Source organism: Cherax quadricarinatus, chromosome 96 (genome assembly GCF_038502225.1).
Source record: "Cherax quadricarinatus isolate ZL_2023a chromosome 96, ASM3850222v1, whole genome shotgun sequence".
Classification (NCBI taxonomy): Eukaryota; Metazoa; Arthropoda; class Malacostraca; order Decapoda; family Parastacidae; genus Cherax; species Cherax quadricarinatus.
Window position 1 is genome coordinate 2,807,873 of NC_091387.1, and position 27,209 is coordinate 2,835,081.

The following is a 27,209-nucleotide window of genomic DNA, read 5'->3' on the forward strand; positions in this document are numbered from 1 at the left end:
CACTGTAGCAACACTGCTGGTGTTCCTACAGTATCATACAGAACACTGTAGCAACACTGCTGGTGTTCCCACAGTGTGTCATACAGAACACTGTAGCAACACTGCTGGTGTTCCTACAGTGTGTCATACAGAACACTGTAGCAACACTGCTGGTGTTCCTACAGTATCATACAGAACACTGTAGCAACACTGCTGGTGTTCCCACAGTGTGTCATACAGAACACTGTAGCAACACTGCTGGTGTTCCCACAGTGTCATACAGAACACTGTAGCAACACTGCTGGTGTTCCCACAGTGTGTCATACAGAACAGTGTAGCAACACTGCTGGTGTTCCCACAGTGTGTCATACAGAACACTGTAGCAACACTGCTGGTGTTCCCACAGTGTGTCATACAGAACACTGTAGCAACACTGCTGGTGTTCCCACAGTGTGTCATACAGAACAGTGTAGCAACACTGCTGGTGTTCCCACAGTGTGTCATAGAGAACACTGTAGCAACACTGCTGGTGTTCCCACAGTGTGTCATACAGAACAGTGTAGCAACACTGCTGGTGTTCCCACAGTGTGTCATACAGAACAGTGTAGCAACACTGCTGGTGTTCCCACAGTGTGTCATACAGAACACTGTAGCAACACTGCTGGTGTTCCTACAGTGTCATACAGAACACTGTAGCAACACTGCTGGTGTTCCCACAGTGTGTCATACAGAACACTGTAGCAACACTGCTGGTGTTCCTACAGTGTGTCATACAGAACACTGTAGCAACACTGCTGGTGTTCCCACAGTGTGTCATAGAGAACACTGTAGCAACACTGCTGGTGTTCCCACAGTGTGTCATACAGAACACTGTAGCAACACTGCTGGTGTTCCCACAGTGTGTCATACAGAACAGTGTAGCAACACTGCTGGTGTTCCCACAGTGTGTCATAGAGAACACTGTAGCAACACTGCTGGTGTTCCCACAGTGTGTCATACAGAACAGTGTAGCAACACTGCTGGTGTTCCCACAGTGTGTCATACAGAACAGTGTAGCAACATTGCTGGTGTTCCCACTGTGTCATACAGAACACTGTAGCAACACTGCTGGTGTTCCTACAGTGTCATACAGAACAGTGTAGCAACACTGCTGGTGTTCCCACAGTGTGTCATACAGAACACTGTAGCAACACTGCTGGTGTTCCTACAGTGTGTCATACAGAACACTGTAGCAACACTGCTGGTGTTCCTACAGTATCATACAGAACACTGTAGCAACACTGCTGGTGTTCCCACAGTGTGTCATACAGAACACTGTAGCAACACTGCTGGTGTTCCTACAGTGTGTCATACAGAACACTGTAGCAACACTGCTGGTGTTCCTACAGTATCATACAGAACACTGTAGCAACACTGCTGGTGTTCCCACAGTGTGTCATACAGAACACTGTAGCAACACTGCTGGTGTTCCCACAGTGTCATACAGAACACTGTAGCAACACTGCTGGTGTTCCCACAGTGTGTCATACAGAACAGTGTAGCAACACTGCTGGTGTTCCCACAGTGTGTCATACAGAACACTGTAGCAACACTGCTGGTGTTCCCACAGTGTGTCATACAGAACACTGTAGCAACACTGCTGGTGTTCCCACAGTGTGTCATACAGAACAGTGTAGCAACACTGCTGGTGTTCCCACAGTGTGTCATAGAGAACACTGTAGCAACACTGCTGGTGTTCCCACAGTGTGTCATACAGAACAGTGTAGCAACACTGCTGGTGTTCCCACAGTGTGTCATACAGAACAGTGTAGCAACACTGCTGGTGTTCCCACAGTGTGTCATACAGAACACTGTAGCAACACTGCTGGTGTTCCTACAGTGTCATACAGAACACTGTAGCAACACTGCTGGTGTTCCCACAGTGTGTCATACAGAACACTGTAGCAACACTGCTGGTGTTCCTACAGTGTGTCATACAGAACACTGTAGCAACACTGCTGGTGTTCCTACAGTATCATACAGAACACTGTAGCAACACTGCTGGTGTTCCCACAGTGTGTCATACAGAACACTTTAGCAACACTGCTGGTGTTCCTACAGTGTGTCATACAGAACACTGTAGCAACACTGCTGGTGTTCCTACAGTATCATACAGAACACTGTAGCAACACTGCTGGTGTTCCCACAGTGTGTCATACAGAACACTGTAGCAACACTGCTGGTGTTCCCACAGTGTCATACAGAACACTGTAGCAACACTGCTGGTGTTCCCACAGTGTGTCATACAGAAGTGTAGCAACACTGCTGGTGTTCCCACAGTGTGTCATACAGAACACTGTAGCAACACTGCTGGTGTTCCCACAGTGTGTCATACAGAACACTGTAGCAACACTGCTGGTGTTCCCACAGTGTGTCATACAGAACAGTGTAGCAACACTGCTGGTGTTCCCACAGTGTGTCATAGAGAACACTGTAGCAACACTGCTGGTGTTCCCACAGTGTGTCATACAGAACACTGTAGCAACACTGCTGGTGTTCCCACAGTGTGTCATACAGAACACTGTAGCAACACTGCTGGTGTTCCCACAGTGTGTCATACAGAACACTGTAGCAACACTGCTGGTGTTCCCACAGTGTGTCATACAGAACACTGTAGCAACACTGCTGGTGTTCCCACAGTGTGTCATACAGAACACTGTAGCAACACTGCTGGTGTTCCCACAGTGTGTCATACAGAACACTGTAGCAACACTGCTGGTGTTCCCAGAGTGTGTCATACAGAACAGTGTAGCAACACTGCTGGTGTTCCCACAGTGTGTCATAGAGAACACTGTAGCAACACTGCTGGTGTTCCCACAGTGTGTCATACAGAACACTGTAGCAACAGTGCTGGTGTTCCCACAGTGTGTCATAGAGAACACTGTAGCAACACTGCTGGTGTTCCCACAGTGTGTCATACAGAACACTGTAGCAACACTGCTGGTGTTCCCACAGTGTGTCATACAGAACACTGTAGCAACACTGCTGGTGTTCCCACAGTGTGTCATAGAGAACACTGTAGCAACACTGCTGGTGTTCCCACAGTGTGTCATACAGAACACTGTAGCAACACTGCTGGTGTTCCCACAGTGTGTCATACAGAACACTGTAGCAACACTGCTGGTGTTCCCACAGTGTGTCATACAGAACACTGTAGCAACACTGCTGGTGTTCCCACAGTGTGTCATACAGAACAGTGTAGCAACACTGCTGGTGTTCCCACAGTGTGTCATACAGAACACTGTAGCAACACTGCTGGTGTTCCCACAGTGTGTCATACAGAACACTGTAGCAACACTGCTGGTGTTCCCACAGTGTGTCATACAGAACACTGTAGCAACACTGCTGGTGTTCCCACAGTGTGTCATAGAGAACACTGTAGCAACACTGCTGGTGTTCCCACAGTGTCATACAGAACACTGTAGCAACACTGCTGGTGTTCCCACAGTGTCATACAAAACACTGTAGCAACACTGCTGGTGTTCCCACAGTGTCATACAAAACACTGTAGCAACACTGCTGGTGTTCCCACAGTGTCATACAAAACACTGTAGCAACACTGCTGGTGTTCCCACAGTGTCATACAGAACACTGTAGCAACACTGCTGGTGTTCCCACAGTGTCATACAAAACACTGTAGCAACACTGCTGGTGTTCCCACAGTGTCATACAGAACACTGTAGCAACACTGCTGGTGTTCCCACAGTGTCATACAGAACACTGTAGCAACACTGCTGGTGTTCCCACAGTGTCATACAAAACACTGTAGCAACACTGCTGGTGTTTCCACAGTGTCATACAGAACACTGTAGCAACACTGCTGGTGTTCCCACAGTGTGTCATACAGAACACTGTAGCAACACTGCTGGTGTTCCCACAGTGTGTCATACAGAACACTGTAGCAACACTGCTGGTGTTCCCACAGTGTGTCATACAGAACACTGTAGCAACACTGCTGGTGTTCCCACAGTGTGTCATACAGAACAGTGTAGCAACACTGCTGGTGTTCCCACAGTGTGTCATACAGAACACTGTAGCAACACTGCTGGTGTTCCCACAGTGTGTCATACAGAACACTGTAGCAACACTGCTGGTGTTCCCACAGTGTGTCATACAGAACACTGTAGCAACACTGCTGGTGTTCCCACAGTGTGTCATACAGAACACTGTAGCAACACTGCTGGTGTTCCCACAGTGTGTCATACAAAACACTGTAGCAACACTGCTGGTGTTCCCACAGTGTCATACAGAACACTGTAGCAACACACTGCAGATGTATGTAAGTTTTTAATTCGCTCAAAACGTATGACGTCACAATAGGAAAGTTCTGAAACTCAAGTTAATATCTCGACAGACTTTTCCATGACTCAGGTGCTTTTCATCCAGGGAAGTGGAGCCTCCGTTCCCTTAGATCAAGCCTCACTGATTCCTGTTCATTCCCCGGGGGCCCTATATTACTCGTACGGGTTTGGTGTGACGCGTTTTATCTCTTACCACAGATTAATTTTGTTATGTTTGTCTGAGATTATTATTATTATTTTATATTATTATTTGTTATTATTATTATTATTATTATTATTATTATTATTATTATTATTATTATTATTATTATTATTATTATGGTCTTGTGGAAGCGGTAAACTTGTAAGAGTTACCTTTTTATAATATGTACAATAATGGTTAGCAGCTCGCAGGGGGCCAAGAGCTGAGACTCAACCTCTGCACTCGCAGAAACGTGAGCACAGTATGGGCACGTTCAACCACTTAACACTAAACCCTCCGGGTTTATTTCTTGTGTATCATGTTTGTGATATTGTTCCCCTGTCTTCGTAAGTAGTGATTTCAGTGTGTAGATTTGGTTCCAGTCGCCTGCCTTCTAAGGAGTACAGTTCTAGGACCCCCTAGTAATTTAGGTGCTGGACTTGGTTTATACAGGTTGTGAAGGTTCTCTCTAAATTTTCCATTGTCTTGAAGGAGGTTGTTGGTACACAGCAATATTCCAGCCTAGAGAGAACGACTGATCTGGCAAGCATTATCGTTCGCTTGGCATCAACCTTGGAGACAAGGTATTTGAGGTGGTTAGTCCCTCAGCCTGGAGAAGAGTTCAGCTCCATGGTCTGGAACAAGGTGGTCAGTCCCTCAGCCTGGAGAAGAGTTCAGCACCATGGTCTGGAACAAGGTGGTCAGTTCCTCAGCCTGGAGAAGAGTTCAGCTCCATGGTCTGGAACAAGGTGGTCAGTTCCTCAGCCTGGAGAAGAGTTCAGCTCCATGGTCTGGAACAAGGTGGTCAGTTCCTCAACCTGGAGAAGAGTTCAGCACCATGGTCTGGAACAAGGTGGTCAGTTCCTCAGCCTGGAGAAGAGTTCAGCTCCATGGTCTGGAACAAGGTGGTCACTCCCTCAGCCTGGAGAAGAGTTCAGCACCATGGTCTGGAACAAGGTGGTTAGTCCCTCAGCCTGGAGAAGAGTTCAGCTCCATGGTCTGGAACAAGGTGGTTAGTCCCTCAGCCTGGAGAAGAGTTCAGCTCCATGGTCTGGAACAAGGTGGTTAGTCCCTCAGCCTGGAGAAGAGTTCAGCTCCATGGTCTGGAACAAGGTGGTCAGTTCCTCAGCCTGGAGAAGAGTTCAACTCCATGGTCTGGAACAAGGTGGTCAATCCCTCAGCCTGGAGAAGAGTTCAACTCCATGGTCTGGAACAAGGTGGTCAGTCCCTCAGCCTGGAGAAGAGTTCAGCTCCATGGTCTGGAACAAGGTGGTCAGTCCCTCAGCCTGGAGAAGAGTTCAGCACCATGGTCTGGAACAAGGTGGTCAGTCCCTCAGCCTAGAGAAGAGTTCAACTCCATGGTCTGGAACAAGGTGGTCAGTCCCTCAGCCTGGAGAAGAGTTCAGCTCCATGGTCTGGAACAAGGTGGTCAGTCCCTCAGCCTGGAGAAGAGTTCAGCTCCATGGTCTGCAACAAGGTGGTCAGACCCTCAGCCTGGAGAAGAGTTCAGCTCCATGGTCTGGAACAAGGTGGTCAGTTCCTCAGCCTGGAGAAGAGTTCACCTCCATGGCCTGGAACAAGGTGGTCAGTTCCTCAGCCTGGAGAAGAGTTCAGCTCCATGGTCTGGAACAAGGTGGTCAGTCCCTCAGCCTGGAGAAGAGTTCAGCTCCATGGTCTGGAACAAGGTGGTCAGTCCCTCAGCCTGGAGAAGAGTTCAGCACTATGGTCTGGAACAATGTCGTCAGTCCCTCAGCCTGGAGAAGAGTTCAGCACCATGGTCTGGAACAAGGTGGTCAGTCCCTCAGCCTGGAGAAGAGTTCAGCACCATGGTCTGGAACAAGGTGGTCAGTCCCTCAGCCTAGAGAAGAGTTCAACTCCATGGTCTGGAACAAGGTGGTCAGTCCCTCAGCCTGGAGAAGAGTTCAGCTCCATGGTCTGGAACAAGGTGGTCAGTCCCTCAGCCTGGAGAAGAGTTCAGCTCCATGGTCTGGAACAAGGTGGTCAGTCCCTCAGCCTGGAGAAGAGTTCAGCTCCATGGTCTGGAACAAGGTGGTCAGTCCCTCAGCCTGGAGAAGAGTTCAGCTCCATGGTCTGGAACAAGGTGGTCAGTCCCTCAGCCTGGAGAAGAGTTCAGCACCATGGTCTGGAACAAGGTGGTCAGTCCCTCAGCCTGGAGAAGAGTTCAGCACCATGGTCTGGAACAAGGTGGTCAGTCCCTCAGCCTGGAGAAGAGTTCAGCACCATGGTCTGGAACAAGGTGGTCAGTCCCTCAGCCTGGAGAAGAGTTCAGCTCCATGGTCTGGAACAAGGTGGTCAGTCCCTCAGCCTGGAGAAGAGTTCAGCTCCATGGTCTGGAACAAGGTGGTCAGTCCCTCAGCCTACAGAAGAGTTCAACTCCATGGTCTGGAACAAGGTGGTCAGTCCCTCAGCCTACAGAAGAGTTCAACTCCATGGTCTGGAACAGTATGAAGCTGAGGCATGAGAATGGAGTCTCAAATACTGATATTGTTGTCAGCGGTCCACTACAAGGGTTATATCAGCTTGAAGGCTTAGACTTATCTATATATATCATTCGGGTACACATCCTAGCATCGTCTGTGGAACTACACAGTGAATGTACGTGAGTGGTATACAAAACAAGCCACATAGGGATGGAAACCTAGATCTTTCGCATTCTCGTGAGTCGTCAGGAGCCATGCAATGTTGCACATAGAAGAAATTCTCTGAGAAAAGGCAGAAGATATCAATGGCAGCCCATGACACAGGGACCCTGTATCTTGATGACTAAGCATTGGAGACATGTGCAACATCTGGGTATCTTTATTTGTAGACGTTTCGCCCACCAGTGGTTTTATCAATACAAATTCCAGGACATAATGTGAAGACTGTAGAGCTATAAACAAAAGATGAGGTAATCAGTCCCTCAGTCTTGGAGTTGGTGATGAGCACCATAGTCTTGCTGCTGGCGGCCTTAGACCAGGCTTGTCTGGTCAACCATGTTGTTGGTGGTGGCCCTGGACCAGGCTTGTCTGGTGCTGGTCTGGTCAACCATGTTGTTGGTGGTGGCCTTGGACCAGGCTTGTCTGGTGCTGGTGTGCTCAACCATGCTGTTGTTGGTGGCCCTGGACCAGGCTTGTCTGGTGCTGGTCTGGTCAACCAGGATGTTGTTGTTGCTGGTGGTCCAGGACCAGGCTTGTCTGGTGAACCAGGCTGTTGTTGTTGTTGCTGGTGGTCCAGGACCAGGCTTGTCTGGTAAACCAGGCTGTTGTTGTTGCTGGTGGTCCAGGACCAGGCTTGTCTGGTGAACCAGGCTGTTGTTGTTGTTGCTGGTGGTCCAGGACCAGGCTTGTCTGGTGAACCAGGCTGTTGTTGTTGTTGCTGGTGGTCCAGGACCAGGCTTGTCTGGTGAACCAGGCTGTTGTTGTTGCTGGTGGTCCTGGACCAGGCTTGTCTGGTGAACCAGGCTGTTGTTATTGTTGCTGGTGGTCTTGGACTAGGCTTGTCTAGTGTTTGCCTTTTCAACCAAGGACTGTATAACCCCTGAGTGTTTAGTGCGTCCCCACCTAATATAGTCCATCAATCTTAATGGTCTCTATCGACTCCAGGCTGAGAGACTGACTCCTTTAAACTCCTGATCCTCACCCATTTCGTCTCTGTATTGGACTGATGAAGACCCTGTGGGGCGAAACGTTTCCAAAATAATGATACGGAAATGTTGCACATGTGTCTAAGTTATCAGTTTAGTCACATAATTAAGTGCAAATAGATGAGTGGGCAACTTAGAGCGGGAAGGAGGTAAGATAAGCAGGGAGTATAGACAGCAGACAGCCAGTCTGTTGCTAGTATTAGTTGTGTACACTACGCCCACTCATAGTACATGTACTCTGCCTTGTACTCTACCTTATACTGTGTCTTGTAGTACTGTAGCTGCTCAACACAACATTGGAAAAGTACCTTTCCGCACGTGTGGATATGATAGTGTAAATATTGAGTGTACACTGTACGTACTTTCTGCCGTGTATATGACATGTGTACCGTACTTTCTGCCGTGTATATGACGTGTACCGTACTTTCTGCCGTGTATATGACATGTGTACCGTACTTTCTGCCGTGTATATGACATGTGTACCGTACTTTCTGCCGTGTATATGACATGTGTACCGTACTTTCTGCCGTGTATATGACATGTGTACCGTACTTTCTGCCGTGTATATGACATGTGTACCGTACTTTCTGCCGTGTATATGACATGTGTACCGTACTTTCTGCCGTGTATATGACATGTGTACCGTACTTTCTGCCATGTATATGACATGTGTACCGTACTTTCTGCCATGTGTATGACGTGTGTACCGTACTTTCTGCCATGTGTATGACGTGTGTACCGTACTTTCTGCCATGTATATGACGTGTACCGTACTTTCCACCATACATATAACGTGTACCGTACCTTCCACCATACATATAACGTGTACCGTACCTTCCACCATACATATAACGTGTACCGTACTTTCCACCATACATATAACGTGTACCGTACTTTCCACCGTAGATATAACGTGTACCGTACTTTCCACCGTAGATATAACGTGTACCGTACTTTCCACCGTAAATATAACGTGTACCGTACTTTCCACCATACATATAACGTGTACCGTACTTTCCACCGTAGATATAACGTGTACCGTACTTTCCACCGTAGATATAACGTGTACCGTACTTTCCACCATACATATAACGTGTACCGTACTTTCCACTATACATCTAACGTGTACCGTACTTTCCACCGTAGATATAACGTGTACCGTACTTTCCACCGTAGATATAACGTGTACCGTACTTTCCACCGTAGATATAACGTGTACCGTACTTTCCACCGTAGATATAACGTGTACCGTACTTTCCACCGTACATATAACGTGTACCGTACTTTCCACCGTAGATATAACGTGTACCGTACTTTCCACCGTAGATATAACGTGTACCGTACTTTCCACCGTACATATAACGTGTACCGTACTTTCCACCATACATATAACGTGTACCGTACTTTCCACCGTACATATAACGTGTACCGTACCTTCCACCATACATATAACGTGTACCGTACCTTCCACCATACATATAACGTGTACCGTACCTTCCACCATACATATAACGTGTACCGTACTTTCCACCATACATATAACGTGTACCGTACTTTCCACCATACATATAACGTGTACCGTACTTTCCACCATACATATAACGTGTACCGCACTTTCAACCGTAGATATAACGTGTACCGTACCTTCCACCATACATATAACGTGTACCGTACCTAATATTTTGATGTGCCTCATTATTCTACAGTTTTAACGAGGTTAATAAAATTGTTTTCAGATTACTATTTTTTAAATAAAGTGACGAGGTAGGAAATAAAATAAAACTGAACTCAGAAGAAAACACATTGAACACTGTGAGAGTGTTAGATAAGGTATTGAACTTCAACGGTGTTATTAAACCTCATTGAACACTTCGAGGGAGCTAGGCAAGGACCCAGCAACAGCAGCGGCCAGACAGTAATATTAAATATTACCTCAGCAACAACAGACAACATGACTGTTGCTTCTAAAGTAAGTCTTCTCTATATATGCTTTATTTTTTTTTTTGCAAAGTAACTGGTTTTAGCACAGAAATATAATGGTACATTACCGTATTTTCCGGCATATAAGACGCACCACAAGTATTATAACGGTAAATAATTTTTCCGGCATATAAGACGCACCACAAGTATTATAACGGTAAATAATTTTTCCGGCATATAAGACGCACCACAAGTATTATAACGGTAAATAAATTTTCCGGCATATAAGACGCACCACAAGTATTATAACGGTAAATAAATTTTCCGGCATATAAGACGCACCACAAGTATTATAACGGTAAATAAATTTTCCGGCATATAAGACGCACCACAAGTATTATAACGGTAAATAAATTTTCCGGCATATAAGACGCATGGCAAATATTATAATAGTGAATCAGTAGTATTAAAGGGCTAATTACCTTGATCTTGAGCATATAAGACGCAGGCTGATTTTCCAAGACTCCATGGGGAAGAAGTGCGTCTTATATGCCGGAAAATGCGATATATCTCTATCATGCGTCTTATATGCCGGAAAATACAGTAATTTACCGATATGATACTTGTGCGTCTTATATGCCGGAAAATACAGTAATTTACCGATATGATACTTGTGCGTCTTATATGCCGGAAAATACAGTAATTTACCGATATGATACTTGTCGTGCGTCTTATATGCCGGAAAATACAGTAATTTACCGATATGATACTTGTCGTGCAACAGATTGTGAATATTGAAGAGAAGTTGCAGTTGTTACAGGAGATTGTGACTGTGTAAAAGAAAGTTGAAGATAAAGAGAGAGTATTGTGAGGATAATAATAAGTCGAGGAAAGTAAACGTGAAGATAATACTGTCAGATGGTTCTATGACAGCTGGTGTACGTCACACAGCTGGTGTTGCAGAGATAGTAACTGCAGTGTTGCAGACACTGTAGGTGGTACAGAAGGTTATCAATCACACTGCAGGTGTTGCAAAGATAACTGCAGTGTTGCAGAGACTGGGGCAGGTACAGAAGGCCATAAGAAGATTTCGTTCGGATTTTTAACCCCGGAGGGTTAGCCACCCAGGATAACCCAAGAAAGTCAGTGCGTCATCGAGGACTGTCTAACTTATTTCCATTGGGGTCCTTAATCTTGTCCCCCAGGATGCCACCCACACCAGTCGACTGACACCCAGGTACCTATTTGCTGCTAGGTGAACAGGACAACAGGTGTAAGGAAACGTGTCGAAATGTTTCCACCCGCCGGGAATCGAACCCGGGCTCTCTGTGTGTGAAGCGGGAGCTTTAGCCACCAGACCACCGAGCCACCCCATCAGTGGACATAAAATCAAGAATATACCGGACTAATACCAATGTTTTTGTTATACTGAGTGTGAGGTATACTCTCGTCTGTTGCAGGTAGGAGGAAAGAAATATGAAGAATACTTTAAACAGAGGAACCCTGGACGGATAATAATCCAGAATATCAAAAAGCCAAGAATTGAATCATATTTCCGCGGGATTCCATAGATCTTTACTTGGGATTCCTAGGATACCTGGAGTTTTACCTGGAGAGAGTTCCGGGGGTCAACGCCCCCGCGGCCCGGTCTGTGACCAGGCCTCCTGGTGGATCAGAGCCTGATCAACCAGGCTGTTGCTGCTGGCTGCACGCAAACCAACGTACGAGCCACAGCCCGGCTGATCCGGAACTGACTTTAGGTGCTTGTCCAGTGCCAGCTTGAAGACTGCCAGGGGTCTGTTGGTAATCCCCCTTATGTGTGCTGGGAGGCAGTTGAACAGTCTCGGGCCCCTGACACTTATTGTATGGTCTCTTAACGTGCTAGTGACACCCCTGCTTTTCATTGGGGGGATGGTGCATCGTCTGCCAAGTCTTTTGCTTTCGTAGTGAGTGATTTTCGTGTGCAAGTTCGGACCACCTATAACAGCTTATAGTTTGCCAGTAAAGTGGCTAGTTTGTTGTGTACCTCATATCCATCCTGTGGATGGTAGTGGCTAGTTTATTGTGTACCTCATATCCATCCTGTGGATGGTAGTGGCTAGTTTAATGTGTACCTCATATCCATCCTGTGGATGGTAGTGGCTAGTTTATTGTGTACCTCATATCCATCCTGTGCATGGTAGTGGCTAGTTTATTGTGTACCTCATATCCATCCTGTGGATGGTAGTGGCTAGTTTAATGTGTACCTCATATCCATCCTGTGGATGGTAGTGGCTAGTTTGTTGTGTACCTCATATCCATCCTGTGGATGGTAGTGGCTAGTTTATTGTGTACCTCATATCCATCCTGTGGATGGTAGTGGCTAGTTTATTGTGTACCTCATATCCATCCTGTGGACGGTAGTGGCTAGTTTATTGTGTACCTCATATCCATCCTGTGGATGGTAGTGGCTAGTTTATTGTGTACCTCATATCCATCCTGTGGATGGTAGTGGCTAGTTTATTGTGTACCTCATATCCATCCTGTGGATGGTAGTGGCTAGTTTATTGTGTACCTCATATCCATCTTGTGGATGGTAGTGGCTAGTTTATTGTGTACCTTATATCCATCCTGTGGATGGTAGTGGCTAGTTTGTTGTGTACCTCATATCCATCCTGTGGATGGTAGTGGCTAGTTTATTGTGTACCTCATATCCATCCTGTGGATGGTAGTGGCTAGTTTATTGTGTACCTCATATCCATCCTGTGGATGGTAGTGGCTAGTTTATTGTGTACCTCATATCCATCCTGTGGATGGTAGTGGCTAGTTTATTGTGTACCTCATATCCATCCTGTGGATGGTAGTGGCTAGTGGACTTAGGTACCTACTTACTTAATACCGGATGAATAGTGACACAAGTGTAAGGTAACTAACATTCAGATATCTACTTACCTCTAGATGAATAAGGACAGCAGGTCCCTACTTACTGATGGGTGGACAGTGTCAGCCAGTGTCAGGAAACATGCTTAGTGTTTCCACCCTTGCCGGGGATTGAACCCTGGTCACCGAGGCGAGTGCGTTGCCAACCAAGCCACAGAACACCCAGATATAGGCTACCTACTGGAGATCATTGTGTGGTGGTGAGAATATTATATAAAGTATGGGGAGTAATATAAATGGTCAACTCCAGTAGTGACGAAATGAATAGTGAGGATTACCTATTCACTTAATGGGTCCAAGGAAGGAGTCCCATTCGCGTTAAGGCTGCCCAGGTACATAATGGGTCCAAGGAAGGGGCCCCATTCATGTTTAGAACTATCTAGGCACATAATGGGTCCAGGGAAGGGACCCCATTCGTGTTTAGAACTATCTAGGCACATAATGGGTCCAGCGAAGGGACCCCATTCGTGTTTAGAACTATCTAGGCACATAATGGGTCCAGGGAAGGGACCCCATTCATGTTTAGGCACATAATGGGTCCAAGTAAGGGGCCCCCATTCATATTAAGTAACAGCGGCAGTAAACTATTTATAACTTTATTGACTCCGAGTTCTTTAGATAGTCTGACCATGAACGAAGACTTGATCAACATACCCACCACACATACCCACCACACATACCCACCACGGTGTCATCACGTGTCCTTGTCTAGACTGTATCTCACTGTTTTTAATAAGCAACACTCATAGCAACCTCGTCCCACAATGTTACTATCATACAGAACAGTGTAGCAACACTGCTGGTGTTCCCACAATGTAACTATCATACAGAACAGTGTAGTAACACTGCTGGTGTTCCCACAATGTAACTATCATATAGAACAGTGTAGCAACACTGCTGGTGTTCCCACAATGTAACTATCATATAGAACAGTGTAACAACACTGCTGGTGTTCCCACAATGTAACTATCATATAGAACAGTGTAGCAACACTGCTGGTGTTCCCACAATGTAACTATCATATAGAACAGTGTAGTAACACTGCTGGTGTTCCCACAATGTAACTATCATACAGAACAGTGTAGCAACACTGCTGGTGTTCCCACAATGTAACTATCATATAGAACAGTGTAGCAACACTGCTGGTGTTCCCACAATGTAACTATCATATAGAACAGTGTAGTAACACTGCTGGTGTTCCCACAATGTAACTATCATATAGAACAGTGTAGCAACACTGCTGGTGTTCCCACAATGTAACTATCATATAGAACAGTGTAGCAACACTGCTGGTGTTCCCACAATGTAACTATCATATAGAACAGTGTAGTAACACTGCTGGTGTTCCCACAATGTAACTATCATATAGAACAGTGTAGTAACACTGCTGGTGTTCCCACAATGTAACTATCATACAGAACAGTGTAGCAACACTGCTGGTGTTCCCACAATGTAACTATCATATAGAACAGTGTAGCAACACTGCTGGTGTTCCCACAATGTAACTATCATATAGAACAGTGTAGTAACACTGCTGGTGTTCCCACAATGTAACTATCATATAGAACAGTGTAGCAACACTGCTGGTGTTCCCACAATGTAACTATCATATAGAACAGTGTAGCAACACTGCTGGTGTTCCCACAATGTAACTATCATATAGAACAGTGTAGCAACACTGCTGGTGTTCCCACAATGTAACTATCATATAGAACAGTGTAGTAACACTGCTGGTGTTCCCACAATGTAACTATCATATAGAACAGTGTAGTAACACTGCTGGTGTTCCCACAATGTAACTATCATACAGAACAGTGTAGCAACACTGCTGGTGTTCCCACAATGTAACTATCATATAGAACAGTGTAGCAACACTGCTGGTGTTCCCACAATGTAACTATCATATAGAACAGTGTAGTAACACTGCTGGTGTTCCCACAATGTAACTATCATATAGAACAGTGTAGCAACACTGCTGGTGTTCCCACAATGTAACTATCATATAGAACAGTGTAGCAACACTGCTGGTGTTCCCACAATGTAACTATCATATAGAACAGTGTAGTAACACTGCTGGTGTTCCCACAATGTAACTATCATATAGAACAGTGTAGTAACACTGCTGGTGTTCCCACAATGTAACTATCATACAGAACAGTGTAGCAACACTGCTGGTGTTCCCACAATGTAACTATCATATAGAACAGTGTAGCAACACTGCTGGTGTTCCCACAATGTAACTATCATATAGAACAGTGTAGTAACACTGCTGGTGTTCCCACAATGTAACTATCATATAGAACAGTGTAGCAACACTGCTGGTGTTCCCACAATGTAACTATCATATAGAACAGTGTAGCAACACTGCTGGTGTTCCCACAATGTAACTATCATATAGAACAGTGTAGCAACACTGCTGGTGTTCCCACAATGTAACTATCATATAGAACAGTGTAGTAACACTGCTGGTGTTCCCACAATGTAACTATCATATAGAACAGTGTAGTAACACTGCTGGTGTTCCCACAATGTAACTATCATACAGAACAGTGTAGCAACACTGCTGGTGTTCCCACAATGTAACTATCATATAGAACAGTGTAGCAACACTGCTGGTGTTCCCACAATGTAACTATCATATAGAACAGTGTAGTAACACTGCTGGTGTTCCCACAATGTAACTATCATATAGAACAGTGTAGCAACACTGCTGGTGTTCCCACAATGTAACTATCATATAGAACAGTGTAGCAACACTGCTGGTGTTCCCACAATGTAACTATCATATAGAACACTGTAGCAACACTGCTGGTGTTCCCACAATGTAACTATCATATAGAACAGTGTAGCAACACTGCTGGTGTTCCCACAATGTAACTATCATATAGAATAGTGTAGCAACACTGCTGGTGTTCCCACAATGTAACTATCATATAGAACAGTGTAGTAACACTGCTGGTGTTCCCACAATGTAACTATCATATAGAACAGTGTAGCAACACTGCTGGTGTTCCCACAATGTAACTATCATATAGAACAGTGTAGCAACACTGCTGGTGTTCCCACAATGTAACTATCATATAGAATAGTGTAGCAACACTGCTGGTGTTCCCACAATGTAACTATCATATAGAACAGTGTAGTAACACTGCTGGTGTTCCCACAATGTAACTATCATATAGAACAGTGTAGCAACACTGCTGGTGTTCCCACAATGTAACTATCATATAGAATAGTGTAGCAACACTGCTGGTGTTCCCACAATGTAACTATCATATAGAACAGTGTAGTAACACTGCTGGTGTTCCCACAATGTAACTATCATATAGAACAGTGTAGCAACACTGCTGGTGTTCCCACAATGTAACTATCATATAGAACAGTGTAGCAACACTGCTGGTGTTCCCACAATGTAACTATCATATAGAACAGTGTAGTAACACTGCTGGTGTTCCCACAATGTAACTATCATATAGAACAGTGTAGTAACACTGCTGGTGTTCCCACAATGTAACTATCATACAGAACAGTGTAGTAACACTGCTGGTGTTCCCACAATGTAACTATCATATAGAACAGTGTAGCAACACTGCTGGTGTTCCCACAATGTAACTATCATATAGAACAGTGTAGTAACACTGCTGGTGTTCCCACAATGTAACTATCATATAGAACAGTGTAGCAACGCTGCTGGTGTTCCCACAATGTAACTATCATATAGAACAGTGTAGCAACACTGCTGGTGTTCCCACAATGTAACTATCATATAGAACAGTGTAGTAACACTGCTGGTGTTCCCACAATGTAACTATCATATAGAACAGTGTAGCAACACTGCTGGTGTTCCCACAATGTAACTATCATATAGAACAGTGTAGCAACACTGCTGGTGTTCCCACAATGTAACTATCATATAGAACAGTGTAGCAACACTGCTGGTGTTCCCACAATGTAACTATCATATAGAACAGTGTAGTAACACTGCTGGTGTTCCCACAATGTAACTATCATACAGAACAGTGTAGCAACACTGCTGGTGTTCCCACAATGTAACTATCATACAGAACAGTGTAGCAACACTGCTGGTGTTCCCACAATGTAACTATCATATAGAACAGTGTAGCAACACTGCTGGTGTTCCCACAATGTAACTATCATACAGAACAGTGTAGCAACACTGCTGGTGTTCCCACAATGTAACTATCATATAGAACAGTATAGCAACACTGCTGGTGTTAAGTAATTAAGTAAGTTTATTTAGGTACAGGTACACATAAGTACAATTATCTTAAATAGTGTAAATTACGTAAAAAAACTCAGAAAAACTCCAAGTTGGTCAGTAGCGTTGTGGTGGTGTGTCAGGCTGGTGGTCGTGGTGGTGTGTCAGGTTGGTGGTGGTGGTGGTGTGTCAGGCTGGTGGTGGTGGTGGTGTGTCAGGTTGGTGGTGGTGGTGGTGTGTCAGGCTGGTGGTGGTGGTGTGTCAGGCTGGTGGTGGTGGTGGTGTGTCAGGCTGGTGGTGGTGGTGGTGTGTCAGGTTGGTGGTGGTGGTGGTGTGTCAGGCTGGTGGTGGTGGTGTGTCAGGCTGGTGGTGGTGGGGGTGTGTCAGGCTGGTGGTGGTGGTGGTGTGTCAGGTTGGTGGTGGTGGTGGTGTGTCAGGCTGGTGGTGGTGGTGTGTCAGGCTGGTGGTGGTGGTGTGTCAGGCTGGTGGTGGTGGTGTCCACTCTCACTCCTGGGATCTGTCCAAGGCTGTGAATGTGTCCAAGGCTGTGAATGTGTCCAAGGCTGTGAATGTGTCCAAGGATGTGAATGTGTCCAAGGCTGTGAATGTGTCCAAGGATGTGAATGTGTCCAAGGATGTGAATGTGTCCAAGGCTGTGAATGTGTCCAAGGATGTGAATGTGTCCAAGGCTGTGAATGTGTCCAAGGCTGTGAATGTGTCCAAGGCTGTGAATGTGTCCAAGGCTGTGAATGTGTCCAAGGCTGTGAATGTGTCCAAGGCTGTGAATGTGTCCAAGGATGTGAATGTGTCCAAGGCTGTGAATGTGTCCAAGGCTGTGAATGTGTCCAAGGCTGTGAGTGTGTCCAAGGCTGTGAATGTGTCCAAGGCTGTGAATGTGTCCAAGGCTGTGAATGTGTCCAAGGCTGTGAGTGTGTCCAAGGCTGTGAATGTGTCCAAGGCTGTGAATGTGTCCAAGGCTGTGAATGTGTCCAAGGATGTGTTGTGGTTGAATAAGGGGGGTGGGGGGGGTAGTGACGACCTTGGCATATGTTTAATATTTTTTATACCCCCGGACAAACAAGACTGTTTTTGTCTGCACAAATATGTTTGTTATGCACTTAACAGACGCTTGTCCTTGCGGGTGTTGAGACCCGGCTCCTGGTCCTGCCCTCTTAAGAATCCTACATGGCAGATTTCTAGCCTCTTTGGTCTTGTCATAGAGCTAGAGCTCAACACAGCCACGTTGGTGTGGGATTTGTCAATAAACCTGTATTTGTGGTCATAGTGTGGGGCCCATACCAACCTTCCTATGGTGTATAGATAACACCTAGATATTTGGCCAATGGACATTTCACCGAATGGATATATGGCTGAACTGGCCTAACTTAACATAACCAAACTTAATCTAACAACCTAACCTAACTTAACCTAGCCTAACTTAACCTAGCCTAACTTAACCTAACTTAACCTAGCCTAACTTAACCTAGCCTAATTTAACCTAACTTAACCTAGCCTAACTTAACCTAACTTAACCTAATCTAACTTAACCTAACTTAGCCTAGCCTAACTTAGCCTAGCCTAACTTAACCTAGCCTAACTTAGCCTAGCCTAACTTAACCTAGCCTAACTTAACCTAACCTAACTTAACCTAGCCTAACTTAACCTAGCCTAACTTAACCTAACTTAACCTAGCATAACCTAACTTAAACCTAACTTAACCTAGCCTAACTTAACCTAGCCTAACTTAACCTAGCATAACTTAGCCTAACCTAACTTAACCTAACTTAACCTAGCCTAACTTAACCTAATTCAGTCTATTGTCCATTTGGCCAAATGGCTATCAGTGCAATGTCCATTTGGCCAATTGTCTTTTGGTCAGTGTCTGTCGACCAAGTGTCCATCGGTCATCTGTTCGGCCAATGTATAGAAATTTACCTAGTTGGTTTATCATAGCGTCAACTGGTCAAGAGGTTAGCACACTGGCCTGTGAGTTTCAGCACTCGCCTGCCATGGGTTCGAACCCCATCCGTTCCATGATTTATTCTCACTTGTTCTATTAAAGTCACAATTTATAAAAAGAATTTACAAAATAATAATTTTGTACATTATGAATCGCTAATTTGATTAATACACTCCTATGGTATTAATTGTAAATACAGTGGTACCCCGAATGTCGGCCTTAACCCGTAAACGGTCCAAACGTATATATACGTTTTTTCAACATTTGAAAGTATGTAAAAAAAGTAGATCTTCTTTTTTTTTCTACATTTGAAAATGTGTAAAAAAAACTTTGATCTACTTTTTTTTTTTGTTATATTTGAAAATATGTAAAAAAAAACGTAGATCTACTTTTGTAGCGCTACACGTGTGAACGTAGATCTGCTTGGACCGTTTACGGGTTAATTCGTTCCAGAAGGCTGTTCGAATGCCATTACCGAATGAATTTTTTCCCATGAGGAATAATGTAAATTAGTTTAGCCTGTTTCAGACCACCAAAAATACACTTACAAAGGCACTTACAATAATGCACTTAAATAATTATTTGAGTTGGGAGGTGTACGAATCTCAGGGTACCACTCCCCTCAAGGAAGGTTCCTTGATGTTGGTGAGGGGCTCTTGATTTAGGGAATTGGATCTGTGCTCCAGTTCTCCGAATTAAGCCTGAATGCCTTCCACATCCCCCCCCAGGCGCTGTATAATCCTCCGGGTTTAGCGCTTACCCCTTGATTATAATAATAATAATAATAATAATCAGGGTGCCACTGTACTGTTATATACGTATTGTTTTTTATGGGTTTAGAGCTTAGTTATAATAATAACAGTCATATAATGATAATAATATCTTATAAGATTGGTTCTCACGGGAGGTTCTTGATGCTGGTGAAGGGCTCTTGATCCAGGGAAGTGAAGCTGACTTTCTCTTCCCTACAGGTTTAACACTTCCCCTAATTACAATAATGTAGAGATTTAGATTTTGCCACCGAAGTGGCTAGTTTATTGTGCACCCCATATCCATCCTGTGGACGGTAGCGCGAGAGCATATGGATACACAAAAGGCCTAGGAACTAGGCCCCAAAGGGTTAACAGGAATACATATGGATTTATATCTACATATCTATAGTTCACTTATCTGTTACAAGCAAATTTAGGAAATTTGCTTAGTATGTCTGGTATCTTATTTTCATTAATAAGATATCTTGACATGTCACATAGGTTATTATACTATCTGTCTCTGTATTCCTCAATAAGTGGACAATTAAGCACATAGTGTTCAAGAGAGTGACCATATGCCTGATCACATAATTTACATTTAGTTTGATCATCATCTGTGTGTCTCCCAAACTGCCAGAAGTACTTGTAACCAAGCCTAAGTCTGGCCATTACAACACCAGTCAGTACTTGTAACCAAGCCTAAGTCTGGCCACTACAACACCAGTCAGTACTTGTAACCAAGCCTAAGCCTGGCCACTACAACACCAGTCAGTACTTGTAACCAAGCCTAAGCCTGGCCACTACAACATCAGTCAGTACTTGTAACCAAGCCTAAGCCTGGCCACTACAACACCAGTCAGTACTTGTAACCAAGCCTAAGCCTGGCCACTACAACATCAGTCAGTACTTGTAACCAAGCCTAAGTCTGGCCACTACAACATCAGTCAGTACTTGTAACCAAGCCTAAGTCTGGCCACTACAACATCAGTCAGTACTTGTAACCAAGCCTAAGTCTGGCCACTACAACATCAGTCAGTACTTGTAACCAAGCCTAAGTCTGGCCACTACAACATCAGTCAGTACTTGTAACCAAGCCTAAGCCTGGCCACTACAACATCAGTCAGTACTTGTAACCAAGCCTAAGCCTGGCCACTACAACATCAGTCAGTACTTGTAACCAAGCCTAAGCCTGGCCACTACAACATCAGTCAGTACTTGTAACCAAGCCTAAGCCTGGCCACTACAACATCAGTCAGTCTGTTCACATTGCAAGTTGCTCCATAAACATACTTATCTACGTTCATGTTATCATAGTGGGTTATAGATCTACTCAGGCTTCTAACTGCATTCCTATAACAATCATTTTCATTATTTACTTCTCTCCTAATATTATTCCTAATGCTAGACACAGTTATACCAAAGTTATATTCTACGTTCTCCTTCTGGATACTCTTCTTGGCTAACATATCAACTTTATCATGAAGGAGTAATCCAATGTGTGATGGGATCCATAGCAATTGTACATTAATTCCTTTGTCCCTAATTTTTGAGTATCTATACCTGGCTTCCCCAATGAGCATGTTGTTGGAGTCATTATATGAGTCAAGAGCCTTCAATGATGACATAGAATCAGTAATGATGATAGAGTCAAGCTCAGTGTCATAGGTTAGCTTTAGCGCCATTAGGATTGCAAACAATTCAGTTTGCAGTGTAGACGCCCAGTTGTTAATTCTTATGCCTAACTCAACAAATTTATTATGGTTCTTAACTAGGGAGGTGGCAACAAGAGCAGATGCAGCCCTGCCAGAAGACTCCTGTTTAGATCCATCAGTGTATATAACTTGTGATAACTTATTACTACCAGCTAGGTGAGAAATTTCTTCTTGAGCAGTTGCTCTAACAAGAGATTAAAGGAAGGGATTACTAGCAGTGAGCTTCTTGGGAGGGACTTGTAGGTATGTGATATTAAATGAACATATCTTCCACGGAGGGGTGAAATGCTCTTGTTGCCTACAGTGATACAGTTCATGCTGGTTATAAAACTTGATGTAATTGCACGTTTTCACAATCCATTTAGATCTGTGTGTAATTACCTCTAGACACTTGGTAAGATTCACTGTGACAGTGTCTGGTTCGTTTCTCAACATTCTAATACCGAGTACAGTGTTAATTTCAACAATCCTATCACTGATACTAGAAATACCAAGCTCCTTCCTCATGTTAAGAACTTTTGTAGATCTGGGACAGCCAAGAATAATCCTGAGAGCTTCATTTTGCATTAACTCCAAGGGTCGGAGAGAACTTTCTCTAGCTAATATCAACATGGGAGCAGCATAATCAATTAAGGACCTAACATAGGCTATGTACATCATTCTCACGATTCTCACATTAGCACCATAGTTGGGATTGTAGCCAGCAACAGCTTTGAGAGCATTTAGCCTAGCTTTGCATTTCTTGTTTAGTTGTGGTATAGTGGATTTGTTAAAGGGTACATCTACACCAAGATATCTGTAAGTTTTAATGTAGCTAACGATTTCACCCTGCAAATAGATGGGTGGGGGATGTCGTTTGCTTGTTAAGATCTTTGTTTTAGAGGAAGATATTATGAGGCCTAGTCGATTACAAATTGCTTGAACTTCATTAAGAATGGTATTCATCTTCTTATGCCCTGTTGTATGGATCATGATATCATCAGCATAGATTATAGCTATATGTTTAGGTGAGGCAGGTAGAGCATTTAGGAGAGCATTAATCAGAATATTAAATAGCATGGGACTAAGAACTCCTCCCTGCGGTGTACCTAAAGACATTTCTTTAGAATCACTTCTGAAGCCTTGGTAAAGGACAGAGGATACTCTATTTGACAGGTATCCTATTATCCAGCAGAGTAAGCTACCACCAATATTCATTTTGGCTAGTTCATGTAGTATAACGGTTCTGTTCGCAATATCAAATGCAGATTTTAGATCAAGAAAAGTGGTAAAACTAGTAGAGGTGTGTGCAGTGAGAAAGGTGGAAATACAGTTCTGCACACTTTTACCTTTCATGAACCCATAGAGGTAGGGGGAAAGTTGGTGTCTGATTCTGTAGTACAGTCTGTTAAGTATCATTCTTTCAAAAGTTTTACAAAGACAACTAGTTAAGGAGATCGGCCTAAATGTATCAGGCTGTTGGGGCTTAGGGATAGGCACAATGAGACTATTGGTCCAGGAAGTAGGAAGAACGCCCTCAATGTAACTGAGATTATACAGTGCCAACAAAGGGTTATCAGGCACGTGCCTTAGAGTTCTGAGAATATCATAGGTTATACCATCCTCTCCAGGAGCAGTTGATCGACCTTTGGTTAATGCATTATTTAATTCATACTCGGTAAAGAGGCAATCACTCTCATCAATATTTTGGCTCATAAAATTAATCAGTTTCAACATTTCTTCAGAAGTACTCTCTAAATTTTTTCTAATATGAGATGGAAGGCTTTCATGCCTGGATGTTTTGGACCAGTCATTTATGAGGTCATTTGCTTTTTCAAGAGGAAAGGGATGAGCAACATTGCCAGTCTTTTTCCTGGTTATTTTATTTATACCTTTCCAAGCCAAACTCAAAGGGGTGGACCTATTTAATCCACTAACAAACTGTTCCCATTCCTGTTGCCTAAGTTCTTCCTTTCTATTCCTTGCATTTGTTAGTGCAGCTTGGAACGTTCTGAGCAGGTCTGGGGTTCTACATTCACGGTATGCTTTACCAATCCTCCTAGCTGCATGTGTTAGATTGCGTAGCTGTGGATCATTATAGTATTTACATTGGTTTTTATTGTTATTTATAGTGCAGGGTCTTTGTTTCCTATTCCTGCCCACTTGATCTGTGAGAACACTCTCAATAGTGGTAATTAAATCATCATTAAATTTTTGTGTGCCAATGGGCTCATAATTCTTATACCATTGATCCAAGTGGTTAATAAAGTTGTCTCTGTGTTCTGGTTTGAGAATAAGTTTCCTCCTTCTGTATTTAGCTCCTTGATTGCTGGAGATGTGATCAAGATTGACAGTTGTTAGTCTTGGGAAGTGATCAGATAGAAGATCATCAACTATGACAGAGTCATGCATCGTATATGATGTATTAAATCCAAGACACAGATCTAGTATGCCACCATATATGTGAGTAGGCTCAGTAGTGCCCACAATTTGAACATTATCATGCTCATTTAGCAATCTCACTAGTTTAGTTCCATTGGTGTTTGTTACAGACCCACCAATATTCTTATGTCTGGCATTAAAATCTCCAAGAATGATGGTAGGTTCACTATTGATGCGATCTGGTAAAGCATCAGGTCGAAGCTGGTTCGCTGGGGCATAGAGATTAAAAATGTTTATGGAAAAATCGCCTGCATATACTTTGACACCATGATACTGCATGTTAACTCGACTCTGCAAGGAAAGGAGTGAATGTGGCAAGTTCTTTCTGACATACATCACACAACAGTTGGTTGACCTTAGGTTATAAGCTGCATATCCAGGCAAGTTTGGTGGAGGTGCTCCATCTTTCAATCTACATTCCTGCAAACAGATGTAGAGAGGGTATCCAAAGATTATGATACTGACCAATTTTTTAAAGTGGTGAGTGTCTGATGGAGGTCGGAGCAGCTTAATACCCCCATAAGGTGTACTAAGTAGATCATTGATCAGTTCTGCATTCTGTTCCACAAACACAAAGTTGTGTGTGTTTTTCCTAAATTGGATCCTTGAGTTAGGATGCTTGTTTACAGCTACCATTAGCCATGCACACTTAGCAGGCAGCAGGGTGTTGTCATGCACACTTAGCAGGCAGCAGGGTGTTGTCAGGAAAGTTCAGCTTAACACATTCTTCCTTTGAAGAAAGACTTCTTGCAGCCTCTGTGCACCAAGGACGTTTAGTATCACATTGTGTACGAGTCAAGTGAGTCTGACTACGTCGACGCTCTAGCCCTTTCTCACTTTTTCTCTTTTGTTTACTTTTAAAGGTCTGGAAGCTATCATCATTTCCATCACCTGCAGAAATAGGTTCCTCTATGACAGTTGCCATGTTTGCCAGTGATGATATCTGGTGTAAGACTCACAACACAAGAATTCCTCGCTTATCTTTCCCTTATAGCTTATGCAAGAGCAAATATTCACTACAAAGTCAGAAGTCCAAAATAGATCACAAGACACAAGTGCTCAAGTTCAATGAACACCTCCAACCATACTCAACCCAGACCACCACCACTCAATACGACACACATCCCACCAAAAACACACTCAGAGACCTCTTGTATGTGTGTTGATAATATGGTACATATAATGATATAATGGATGGTACAGGCGAGGTCTTACACCTTATCACAAATTACAAAGATGAAAAGAGAGAAAGAGAGAGACATAAAATTAGAATTCTGACGTACATCACATTAAACAAGAGGTTCAAATTCAATGATAACTTCCACTTGAGTTAGTTCAGGCTACTGCCACCTAATGTACCTCACTGAAATAATAATATAGCGGACATCACAATGAATGCTGAAGACAACCTCTTACCCCAACCATACATTGTAAACAGTATTACTAAAAAAAAAAAAAAAAAAAACTAGGTAATGTTACAATGACAATGAGATAAATCACTTTGGTTGACTTCCTTGGTCCATCCTGGGTAACTCACACGTTACTATGTTATACATGTATGCAAGCATAAGTGTGCAGCTGTAGATAGATGAACCAGTACCTAAACAATCTCACTTACACACGCGTTACTATGTATGACAAGTGTTACCAAGTACACCAAGTGTACACTTTATCACTTAGAATATACTTTTGTTGATGTAAATATAGGTGAGAGTGGTACACCACTGGTCGTAATAAACACACTCAACTTCTCAAGGTCACACACTAGGCCCAGCTTCTGGAGAGTTACCAGTGTTTTAGCTTAATATGTTTATTATGTGTCAGTGCGAGTCTGCAGTCATTAACTTGGTGTATCAGAAGTTAAACACTACAATCCAGTGTAGATGTTCCTGAAAAGCTGAATTTTTATTATTCATGGTTATCCAAAATTTATAATTTTATTTCAGTGTTATATTATCTCTCAGCACATTGAATTCTTAAAATGCATTTTTAAATATAAATTTTTCTTTTCCTTGGAATGAATGATGGTAAAAGTGTTTCTTCTTTTTTGGGTCACTCTGCGTTGGTGGGAAATAATCAATGTATTAATTCAAATTCAAATTTGTATTTCTTTGCATAATATACAAAGTGTAGTTTACATGTAATGAAATACAGTGGTACATCAGGATACGAACTTAATTCGTTCCAGAAGGCTGTTCGAGTGCCGATACCAAACGAATTTGTTCCCATAAGGAATAATGTGAATTAGATTAATTCATTTCAGACCCCCAAAAATACACTTACAAAAGCACACTTGCATAATTATTCGAGTTTTGAGCTGTTCTTATCCCAAGGTACCACTGTACATTGTACGTATTGTCAAGCACAAATAAAGCCACTAGCATGCCTGAGTATTTTAATAAAAATATTCTTTTACAGGTGAGAGAGATCTGTCAGGAGTTAGTTTTGAGTCCAGAGGTGTTGAAGGAGGTGTGCGACTGCTTGCAAGAAGAGATCAACAAAGGTCTGGCTAAAGACTCTCATCCTGAAGCAACTGTCAAGTGTTTCCCCACATATGTGCGGGAACTACCCAATGGCAAAGGTATGCAGTTTTTGTCTTTGTAGTTCAATGAAATAAGTGCCTTTGTCTGATTTTTTTTTTAGTTATCCTGTAGGGTAATTTACACTGGATAATAGAATACAATTTTTATTCCTTTGTCAAGGTAACGCTGTGATAATTGTACTTATGTGTACCTGTGTCTAAATAAACTTAATTACCCATCGGCCATCTCCCACCAAGGCCGTGTGACCCAAAAAAGAAGAAATTTAAAGTTTTCTTCTTGGCACATATAGTAATTTATACAGAAGGGATTACTAGCCCCTTATTCCTGGCATTCAGTAATTTATGTAGAAAGGGTTACTAGCCCTTTCTCCCAGCATTTAGTAAATTATGCAGAAGAGTCCCCTCAAGGGACCTCTGTTTGTATGCTAAAATTTCTAAATAAAAAGGAAGGTTCTTTTGATGTTGGTGAGGGGCTTTTGATCTAGGGAATTTATCTGTGCTCTAGTTCCCTGAATCAAGCCTGAATACCTTCCACATTCCCCCCACAGGTGTTGCATAATCCTATGGGTTTAGTGCTCCCCCTTGATTATAATAATAATAATAATATACAGAAGGGGT

At 43.4% G+C, this 27,209-nt stretch overlaps 1 protein-coding gene across 6 annotated transcripts in view; it reads left to right on the forward strand.

Moving 5' to 3' along the window:
* Hex-A (Hexokinase A) overlaps positions 1–27,209 on the forward strand; it is a 122,358-nt gene that overhangs the window by 52,918 nt on the left and 42,231 nt on the right. For 4 of the 6 annotated variants that reach the window (XM_053795653.2, XM_070104998.1, XM_070104999.1 and 1 more), the window contains one exon: positions 26,468–26,630. In XM_053795653.2, the coding sequence (XP_053651628.1) occupies positions 26,468–26,630 (163 nt within the window). Of the gene's footprint in view, positions 1–8,342; positions 8,501–9,882; positions 10,116–26,467; positions 26,631–27,209 lie in introns of those variants that run through there. The other 2 variants (XM_053795658.2, XM_053795657.2) reach the window with 2 other exon arrangements.